The sequence below is a fragment of the Arachis ipaensis genome, chromosome B4 (genome assembly GCF_059453495.1).
Source record: "Arachis ipaensis isolate K30076 ecotype BB chromosome B4, ASM5945349v1, whole genome shotgun sequence".
Taxonomy (NCBI): Eukaryota; Viridiplantae; Streptophyta; class Magnoliopsida; order Fabales; family Fabaceae; genus Arachis; species Arachis ipaensis.
Window position 1 is genome coordinate 141,734,180 of NC_142439.1, and position 11,384 is coordinate 141,745,563.

The 11,384-nt window shown below is 31.3% G+C and overlaps 1 protein-coding gene and 1 long non-coding RNA gene across 2 annotated transcripts; both read right to left on the reverse strand.

Annotated features, from left to right (window-relative positions):
• Positions 1-1,998: 1,998 nt before the first annotated feature.
• On the reverse strand, positions 1,999-5,465 carry LOC107635301 (receptor like protein 27-like). Its single transcript, XM_088483886.1, has one exon. It carries the CDS (start codon positions 4,657-4,659, stop codon positions 2,227-2,229), a length of 2,433 nt encoding a protein of 810 aa, XP_088340012.1. The 5' UTR covers positions 4,660-5,465; the 3' UTR covers positions 1,999-2,226.
• Positions 5,466-7,353: 1,888 nt separating this feature from the next.
• LOC148569479 (uncharacterized) lies at positions 7,354-8,365 on the reverse strand. The gene is made up of 2 exons (XR_015880940.1): positions 8,144-8,365; positions 7,354-7,659 (listed from the first exon to the last, which is right to left on the reverse strand). It is a non-coding gene; the product is annotated as an uncharacterized LOC148569479 (long non-coding RNA).
• Between the last annotated feature and the right edge of the window lie 3,019 nt (positions 8,366-11,384).

The following is an 11,384-nucleotide window of genomic DNA, read 5'->3' on the forward strand; positions in this document are numbered from 1 at the left end:
AGTGGTTAATTCTAATATTTTGTCAAGAAAGCGATGTTGCTGATATGACATTAGTAAAAAGAAAAAGATATTTTAAAACTAACGCAAGTAAACTTAGGTATCTACTTTTATATATTAAGAATAGATAGATTAAAACCTGTTGCTAAAGTTAATAACATAATATCACACTTCTTTAGATTTTTGTGACACCTTTTACCTTTAATTTTTAAATTTATTTTTTTAATATTAAAAAAGTATTACTTTAATTTTAGCAATAAAAATAACATTAATACTTGTTCAAGATCACAAGAATTGAGCAGTTTTTGAGTCATATATCAACATTCCAATAAAAAACATACAACTCAAGAGATGCTTTTACTATGAATACCATTTTTTCTAGCTTGCAATGACCTATAAAGCAAAAAAAGATCATTGATAATAATTACTGAAAACTAAACTCTCTTAACAATCATTTTTACCATTTTGTTGAAGGATCATTTATTTATGAATCAATCAATATGATGCACCATCCTGAAAACAAGGCTTAAGGTTTTTCTTAATGTAGACTAAAGTCTAACTCTTAACTTCAACACTATTTTATTCAAAAGGGAAAGAACATATACATATAAGCTATCTTGTATTTATGTTTGAGTATCCAAACGCGACCTATATGAATTAAATTCTCAATATAAAACATAATTGAGAGGAATGCAGAACAACGAAGAACACATTATACGGTTTTCTTTTAATAATTATTGCAGGAAGACTAGTGGCTTCTGTGGTGTTTAGGGAATTGGTTGAAAAGAACTCAAACAATGCATGTGGAAATGAACTTGATGAGGAAGTCACAAAGGATCAACAACAAAACATAGTCAGTGATTATGAACTGGGTGGGATCTTATGTGATGGCAGTGACAGCATTTTGTTCTTCTATGATCCAAACAAATACGCCTCAGAACTGCAAGAAAGCGACCTCTACTCATTTCTTTGAACAGAGATGTGTAGTTGTATTGACAATAATGTAAAATATGATGGGACATATCAATTTTGTTCTATGCATGTTTCCATATCTCAATAGCTTCAAATTTTACAACAGATGTTAATCATAATTGCTAAAACAAATTTAATAGCATTGTTGACAAGACTATATGACTATGCAATAATTTACAGTTAATAAGATCCTATTTGTAGTCATATGTGAACCATCAACATATATAGAACTGATTAACTGCAGGAAATCAATATACCAATTACTTCAACATATCTAACTGTAGTTAATTGTGCATTCTTAAAATCATCTTATGCAAACTTCTTTTACAATCAAAAGAACCAGAATTCTACAGATTCCTTTCCATACTATGCTAAACTTCACATGCTTCACCCAAAAAACATGTTTATGAATACTGTATAGATGGTTATGTAAACCTTTCATACTCATTGGTAATTGCTCTCTTTTTTTCAAGGCTATGGTTTTGTTCCCTTAATGGGTTGTTCTGTGCTCGCAGTGCTCCCTTTGATAGAGGTTATTGTCCCTATTTACAGGTGCTGTTGTAATTTTATTTTTTATTCTCCATTCGATTCCTATGAGAAAAATTAGTGCTCTTACTGTGAAAAAGAGAGAGATTGATCATCATTGCTTCTCCTTCCTTCTCTGGTGTTGTTGACTTTAAATATTGAAAAAGAAGAGAAAGAAAAGCAGAAGAAAATTCCTGTTTTTATTAGTAACTTCTTTAATGAAAAGATTTTAGTTTTTTGTATTTCTATATTAGTTTTTTTTTCCTTCTCTTATTTAGAATATGGATATTGGTTGTAATATTAGTTTTGTTAAAAAATCTCATTTATTTAGTACTGTTAGTGTTGGCCCAATTGATCTACTTATAATCTTTTTCATATCAATGAATACTTGTTTTTATTTTGAAAAAAACAATTGCTTCTTTTTACATTTTAACATCCTGTCTTGAATAAGCATAAGCATAACTACTGCATAAGCATAAGAGAGAGTATGCAAAAGGAAATTGATTACTGTATGCAAAGAACACGAAGTATGGCTTTTCATATTCCAAAAATAGAAAAAGCAAAATAAATATATAACACACTGTATTTTTGTTTTGTCTTGTCTACTTTTATTTGGGTTTACATATAGCTAACTCTTACGCCAGAGAAACACAATAACTTTAAATGCAAACACAAAAATAAAAATAGTATAAAGATTACACACATGAAAAGACCAACATCTAGACTTGTGACTTAAAAGATCTTTTTCAGCAACCTATAAACATCTACAGAAAAAGCATTTCCCAGTGCTAACCCAGCAACAAGGCCACCCCCATATCCAATTAGAATTACCATCCAATACAGTTCAAAGAAAGATCCTGACTCAGAATCTTGATCACCATCAGGTTCTTGCAATGGAGGCTTAGGATGATCTTCACATTTCTTCAACAATTGAATCCCGCACAAATCCTTGTTTCCCTCAAATGAATTATTATCAAATGTTGAAAGTTGTCCATTTTCTGGGATTGGACCTGAGAGATTGTTGAAAGACACATTGAAGAAACCCAAGAAGGTTAGCTCTGTGAGTTGTTGAGGAATGTTTCCAGACAGATTATTGAGAGAAAGGTCCAACACTTCAAGATTTGAAAGCTTTCCGAAGGAAGAAGGGATGCTGCCAGTAAACATGTTATTGGACAAATTGAGCACAACAAGACCATTCAAACTTCCCATGGTATCTGGAATCTCACCAGAAATTTTGTTACATGAAAGATCAATGGCTACCATGTGATGAAGGTATTGACCCCCGAGATAATCCATGACAACTCCTTTGTTGGACATTGAAAATAAATACCAATCAAGATCTATAGACATATTCTCACTATAAATCACGTCCTTGAAATCCAGTTGTCTTTTGTTGGATATGATCATCGATTTGAAGCACATGATTATTTCTGATGTTAATTTTGTTGAGAAACCATTTTGAGAAAGATCAATGATTCGAAGTTTGGGAAATGTGTATTTCAGTGGACATATTATAGCTCCGTGAAATTGATTATCACGTAAAGAAACAACCTTTAACATAGGAAGAGATCCCAACCAGAAAGGAAATGAGTCATTAAAATGGTTATGGCTCACAGCAAGAAACACTAGCTTTCTACAATTGACCAGTGCTCTTGGTAATTTTCCATGTAACTTGTTATAACTAAAATCAATGAACCGAAGGGCATTTCCTTTCACATAAGTTTGAGGAATAATGCCGGTCAATTTGTTTTCTGCGAAATTCAAAACTTGTAGGAATCGGCTAAAGCTTCCCAAACATGATGGAATCATGCCAACTAAGTTGTTGGAAGATAAATCAAGGTACATAAGGGATTCCAGATTGCATATGGAGGGGGATATTTCTCCTATCAATAGGTTGTTGGAAATATCCAAAATATGAAGACTTGTTTTATTCCATATCCAACTCGGAATCGTCTTTATGCTGTTGTCTGATACGAAAAGAACAGTCAACTCTTGCGAGTTTCGTATAAAATTGGGAATCTGAACTAAGTTGCATGAACTTAAATCCAACCATTGAATTTGAGAAGGAAATGTTACGTTGGAAGTGTTCTTTCCTTCAAGAAAATACAATTTGTTGCCTCCACCTAAACCAAGTGTAGTAAGCTTTTTGAGCTTTGAAAGCAAGTCAAGCTCGATCTGTCCTTCCAACATATTACATGCTAGATTAAGAACTGTAAGACTCTCTAACGTGAAGAGGAAATATGGAATTTCACCTTCAAGATTATTTTCAGAAAGATCCAAGTAATATGGAGAGGTTAGATTCATCATCCAAGTTGGAACTTCCCCAATCAAATTGCATGAACTCAATCCTAACCATTGAATTGGAGGAAGTGTTGTCACATTGACATCCCTATTTTGTGAGAACAAGCACAATTTGTTGAAAGACAAGTCAAGACAACTAAGCATCTTTAGATTTAAAAACATGTCAAGTGCTAGGCGGCCTTTGAAAAAATTAGAAGCTAAATTTAAAGTTACAAGATTCTCAAGTCCAAAAAGAGAGCGAGGGATTTCACCATCAAAGCTATTATCTTGAAGAATCAAGTGAGCTAAATTGGTCAGGTTTCCAATGGATGCAGGTAATGTACCTTGCAGATTTTGGTTTTGCGCAAAATTCAAAGTTATTAAGTTTGCAAGAGAGAATATTCCGATAGGAAACTCACCATATAGTTCACATTGGCAAAAAGAGAGCTTTTTCAGAGATGTAAGGTTCGTGAGCATGTGAGGTAATGATGATGAAATGGTGACAAAACTAAGGCGAAGTTGTTCTAGTCTTGTTGAGTTTTGAATTAAGCTTCGCAGAGTGGATTCCTTGAGTTGTAAACGCTTGATTGATGGAAAATCAAACTGTGGACCAATATAGCTGCGAAGATCAAGGGACAACAAGTTGGACAAATGGGAAATTTGAGTTGGGACTTCACCTGACAATGTGGTTTCACCCACTTGAGAAAGATTCAAATGCCTCAGTTGTGACAAGGCGCCTATCCTTGCTGGAATTTGCGAGTGATTGAAGTCATTGTCTGAAAGATCAAGGCTTTGAAGATGCACAAGTGAGAAAAGGGTGCTATTGGGATCCATGGAACCATAGAGCTGGCTGCTACTAAGATCAATGGAAATGACATGACCCATGAGCTCATCGCATTGAATGCCATACCAGGAGCAGCAATCTGTGGAAGGACTCCAAGAAAGAGTTTTAGGATAACTGGAAGGATTGTAAGAAGCAGACTTACTTAGGAAGAAGCTTTGTTTAAAGCTGAGCAAGGCATTGCTTTCATGTTGATGGCACTCATGATGACGAGTAGTAGTTGAATGATTCAAAGTAAAACAGTTTGTGAAGAGGGAAGATGAGAAGAGAAGAAGAAACTATGGAGAAAGTAAGAGAACATAAGAACCCCATTATTGTGATCGTATAGCAGTAGGTTTCAATGGATGGAATGTTTGGGACACTCTAATGGGTTTTTATAGTGAAGCAGTGATGGTAATGCTATCTAAGAGACATGCAACAAGTAACGTTACCTGCATTTGTATTATTCCAAGTGCGATATTGCCTCTCGTCTCGCGGAAGAAAAGAAAGATAGTGATCCTTATTATGGATGGTTCTGCGGACTTTTGAAACCACAAACTGGTTTGGAATAATATGCATAATATCGCCAGTCATGTCGTTTTAGATATCCTAAGATTTTTTTATGCTTACTTTGAGTAACATGGTTCTTCAAGCACTCTCATTTTGTATTGTGTAAAAGTCGACAACACTGGTCAAGCAAAATAAGTATTTGCAACTTCAACCGAGCAATACTGATTTCTGTGTACTTTGTTATATGCAGAGTAGACTCTCTGCTTCATAGTGAAGTTCCTTGATAGTATATTTTTGTCACTACTATTTGACTTTGTTAACAACTTTCATTGACGTCCTTCATGCTTAATTTTCTCGTTATCTTCTATCTTTCATTTCCACCACAAACTTCCTTGTTTGAGGTGTTCTAAGTAAGGCACTTGCATAAGCGACATGTATGTATTATTCCTAATTCTAATAGTGATGATAAATCATACTCATGAGAGTGTGATATTGAATTGCCGTTCATTTAGGGGAAGACAAGAAAGCTATTGATTGTGGCGGCTTCTGCAGACCCTTTCAAAGTTCAAAGCACATGCAGGAAGGCTGAGATATTCATGCCATTTTTCCACACTTAGCTTCTAAAATGGTGCTATTGAATGTAACTGCTGCATCTACACATCTCTGTGCTTGGTTATCCTCCACAAACTTAACAGTCTCAAGGTTTTGACATCTTTGTCTCTAATATTTGAGTTTGCTAACTTGCATTCTAGAGTTATACTTAATCTTCTCTCTTTAATTTGTTTCATATCATTGACTCCATCAAGTAAACTTACTTTGGCTTATATAGGAAGAGAGTTCAGATTTTTTTGGTGCTTTAATTTCAATATTATCAGAAAAAAGTAACTTTTTTAAATAATAGAAAAAATAGGTCTTTAATAAATATTTGAAGTAGACTTATACAGATATACATTATTTTGAAAAAAAAAATACCAAATAAATACTTTAAGAATTGAAATAATAAATTTGTAGGTCCAAGAAAAATTACAATGCTAAACACGATTTATCAATTCCATACTATTAAAAGTTTTCAATCAAGCAGATAAAGTCTACTGTTACAACTTTTTGGAGATTTGATACAAGTCCATTACAAAATAAGTTTAATTTTTATGTAATAGTTTAATTACATTCGTTAGTTTAAATGATCATTCACGCAATCAATATAAAAATGAGTTATTTTTTGCTGTCGTTAAGTATTTGAATATATGTCTAAAAAATCACTTGATACTTTTTATTCCTTTAGGACTTCTAAGTATCGCAAAATTTTTCAGAACTAATTGTTCTATTACCTTTTTTTTTATCAAATACACGTGATTGGAAAAGTTAATGCTAAAATTAGTCATATTATGATATATACTATTGAAAAAAAAAGAATTGTGTACGTTTATGGTTGAATGTTAGAGGATGAGCAACATTTATTATATTTTATTATAAGTTAATTATTAATGTTTAAAAGTGTGGACTAAAAATATATTATTGAAATACTTAGTGTACATAGACAATTAATTAGGGGAGTTAGCAAGTGACTAGAAGGAAATTAAATTAAAATTCGTTTATGAAATTTCAATAATTAGAACTCAAGCACCAAAACTTATGTTGTTCAGTTTGATCTGCTAATTTAACAGACATACATAGATGGATGGGTTGGTTTGAGGTTTATTTATATATTTTTCTTTTTTTTTAATTTCTTTATTTGTACGGTTCTTTTTGCTAACTGATGTGTTTTGAGTTTCATTCTCTTACTTTTTGGAACATGCATTGCAATTGGACATTGGTGCTAGAGTTTTATGTATTGTATATTAGTCTTTAAAAGGTTTAATAGTCAAATTCGTTTCTAAAAGATCATTTATTTTTTAAATTAATCTTTAAATGATTTTTTTATTTATATTAGTTCTTGAAAAATAAAACGTAAATCAAATTGATTTTTCTATCGGTTAGATAATGACGTATCACGTTAAGTGTCATATGACATAATAATGTGGTAGGTTAATACCACGTGTCACAAAACGATTGGTTGACGTGTCATGTCATGGCCCGAACCAAGTTATGACTGGCGCTCAAGGGACAAGTCCCTCAGCAAGCCAAACGACCAAATTTTCAGAAAAACTGACAGAATCTTCTCTGTTTCTAAGACCTTACCAACATAAATATTATCTCCATGTATCAATAATAAACATCCATTTTAAAGACAACAATATATTCCGATCATATCCACAACCAAATATATCCAAAATACGCATCATATATATATATCAAGTTGATAACTAGAGTATATAGTTAAATCCATAAGTCTTACATAACCAAATTATAATTACTATCTAAATAGTTCAAGATTCAAAATAACATAACCCACACAAGAATCCTGCCTGTGACATATGGAAGCATTGACATAATCTAAATTTTGAGCAAATGTTCAATTACATAATTACTTAGCCCTTGGAAAGAATAAGGGCTTACCAAAATGACTAAGATCTACTGAGGGGCAGGTGGAATGGAACCTGGAATAACTTTTGTATCTGAAAAACATGGGAATATAATAGGGTGAGTTTTGCAACTCAGTGAGCAAACATTACATTTATAACCCACACGAGACAATACAGAGTTTACCTTAAAATTATATTTCTTTTCAGAGATGAGAAATTCATATAAATTAATTATGCAAAGAAATAGATAAGTAGTTAAGCGGATGAACTGAAATGGGAGTTCTCATTCCAGAAGTCAAATCAAATTAAATATTACACACCTAGGGCCGCTACACCTCTAAGGGTAGCCATTTCCTCTAGTGTGCCTGAATGATGTCCAATAACTCTACAACTCTAGAAATATGACAATAATGATATTTGCGAGCTACTAATGTTATCAATTAACATAATCTTACTCACTTTGATAAAAGCCCCAAATTTCCTAATCCTAATAACCCTAATTCGAATTTTGCTATATCCACATGTATAGAGATGACAAAAATTGGAAATATAGCTAATTATTGAGTCAAAGAGTTACCTTGAAGTCTCAATAATAAATGAAACTCAAAAGTTGAATGCTTCCTTTACTCGTTAAGATGAACTTTTTGATTTGAGATTGTGAAAACTAAAATTTCTCTTTGGTTATAAATGATGTATTAAAATAAAGATAAAATAGAAGGATAAAATGAAATTTAGTGTATTATGGTTGAAATAAAAAATTTTGAAATGAAGAAGATAGGATAGAAGATGAAAGGAAGAAGAAGGTTTGTTGTTTCTTATATGAAAGAATGAAAAAAGAAACAAGAGATAGAGAGGAATAGGGAGCTCGAAAGAGCTCAGGAAGAGAAAAAATGAGATTAAGTGGGGGCATGTGCCCCCCACGTGCTACTCTCTTTTTTTCTTTTTTGGTTACTACATGTCACATAGCATGGTGCGTATTATTGGATATGTAAAAAAATTATTTATAATTAAAATAGTTTTTAAAAATTTGTAGGTGAGTTATTTTCATCCTTAAAATTTTAAAAATTAATCAAATTATTTCTTATATAATTTTTTTTTAAATTTTTTCTAATATTAAATTTAAAATATTTTTTGATACTATTAATTTTAATATTATTTTGTAGACCTTAATAAATAAAATTCTCTTTAAATAAAATAATAAAAATAATTAAATTATAAAATTATTTTATTATTTGTATTTTAAAATTTTATATTTTCAAATTGTAATTTTTTTATAGTGAAAATTTTTTATTTAAATGAGTTTATCAAATTATTGTTGATTATATATTTAAAATTTAATCTTTTGAATCTCACTAAATAATATAGTAATTATTTTAAAATTTAAATCTTTTAGATTTTTAAAAATTATAATTTTTGTTATTGTATAATTTATGCTCAATAATTGAAAAATTGATTTGTGAGATCACTTGTTGAATTTTAATATTTTAAAATAATTTTTTTAAAATAGCTACTTGTTGAAGTTAAAAAATTAACTAACTTAATTGATGATGACAAACATTATTTTATTGGGTTAAATATCCAATTAGATTTGATTATATTTCATTAAGTGTTGCAGGCCAAATCAAAAGGAACAGCAGCCCAAATGCAAGTAAACCAAAATACTGCTGGTGGGTTGCCTAATAAATAAAACCCAAATGAAAATAACAAAGAAGCCACATGGGCTAAGAGGTAAGTGAAGATAATCCAAGCCCAAGGCACATCACTCAAGTTGAAGCCTCCCAAAGCCACCCAAAGCACTTCACATGTTTGCTTCAAGAAGAATCAAAAAGAAAGAGAAAGAGAGAGCTTCGTTCTCCTTGTTCTTTCATCAGAAAAGAAAGAGAGAAAAAAGTAAATCACAAAAAGCTAATGTCTAATCACCCTAATCAAAGCAAGCTAAGCTAAGTCAGAGATGACCATGCCATGGTTTACATCCTAGAAGGAAAAAGGGGTTAGTTATAAAGAAGAAAGAAGAAGAAATCAGAAGCTAGGACAAAATCATATCTTAGGCAAATCAGAAAGATCTTTCCTTTATTGGTACCCCAAAGTAACTTGCTGAAGCTTCCTTTCCCTTCATACCCATTTTTGGTAAAATAAAAAAAATGAATGTTATGGAGTTCTGCTGTGGATCAACAGTCAAGAAAGGAACTTGGAGTCAAAGCAAAAATAAATGGTTCAGATATTTAAAGATATTGAAAAAAGGATGAAAGAGAAGATGGAAAGTATGAATGCATGAAATCTGAAATCTCTACTACAGTCCCATCTCTCTTCTGTGTAGATGTTGCTCTGTTTTTTGTGAGAAGAAGAAGTCAACTGTGTGAAACAAGCCTATAGTGTGAAAAATTGAAATCATACAAATAGGAAAATCACTTCAGTTTGAAGGCAAGGAGAGAGAACCAGAGTTTCGTGAGTTATGTTTTGAGAAGAGTTCCCTGAAGAAGTTCCTCTACTTGGACAGTGCTTTCTTTCAAAGAAGCATTTCGCAAAAAATGAAGAACTGAATCAGACACATGCAAATCTGGTTTATCACATAGCAAAGAGGCTGTTGAAGAGTCAATCTCTTTCATATTTTATTGTAATTTATTTTTCAATATTTATCTTTCTGTAATTTTTTGAGTGAAAAGGCATAATGAGAGATCTCAAGTAAAAGCCAATGAGTGAAAAAGGCTAAATGATACACTTGAGAGAAAAGCCTAGAGTTATTTCAGATTTCTTTAGGTAAGTCTGTGTCTTGTATCTTGTACCTGTGAGGTATCCCTTTCTTAGTTGGGTTAGCACTAAGAGTGAAGAGTTAGGTATTAGCATAGCCAATGTCAAGTTAGGTTAGAACTTGAGTGTGAAAGGATTGGGTCAATCATGTGGAATTGGTGTATGTAATACTTTTAACTCTAGTAGAAATTCCTCCATTGTTGTGGAGGAGACTGGATGTAGGTTGCATAGCACAAGGCAACCGAATCAGGATACATGTTGGTGTTAGCTTCTCTCTTTTCTGCAATGTTCTATTTTCTGATATCCATGAGACAAAAATAAATCGTCTCATAAATTTTCCGCTGTTGAGTTCAAACAGAATCAGAATTCATAGTTTGCATTAAAGGGTCATTTCGGTAACTTAAAAGAAAGGTATAGATTCAACCCCTCATTCTCTAAGTCTACCACAACCTTCACTACTATATTTTTTTAGTGAGATCTAAAAGATTAAAACATTTAAAATAACTTCTATATTTATTTAGTGAAATCTAAAATATTAAAACTTTTAGTATATAATTAATAATAGTTTGATAAAATTATTTATATAAAACAATTTCACTAAAAAAAAAATTAGAATTTGAAAATAAAAAATCTAAAAATACATAGGAGAAAATAATTTTGTAATAATTTAATTATTTTTATCATTTTATTTGAATTTTTTTATTAAGGTGTAAAAAATAAGATTAAAATTAGTAGGATTAAGAAATATTAAAAATTTAATATTATAAAAAAAGTAAAATTTATATAAGAACTAATTTAATTAATTTTAAAAATGTAAAGGATGAAAATAATTTACATTTGTACTTTTTTGGGACTAATTTAATTATAAATAAATTTATGACATATCAAATGACACGTGGCATGCCAAATGTCACTGATCTAATACGTCAACTAATCATCTTATGACATGTAGCATTAACCTACTACGTCATTATGCCAGATAGTACTTAACGTGACACGTCATCATCTAACTAATGGAAGGACTCCTCCTCTTATGCAGAAGAATAACCTTTCTTTAGTTATCCTTCACA

Excerpts from the sequence above, each read along its gene's own strand:
- LOC107635301 (XM_088483886.1), bottom strand. The coding sequence starts at position 4,659 with ATGGGTCATGTCATTTCCATTGATCTTAGTAGCAGCCAGCTCTATGGT.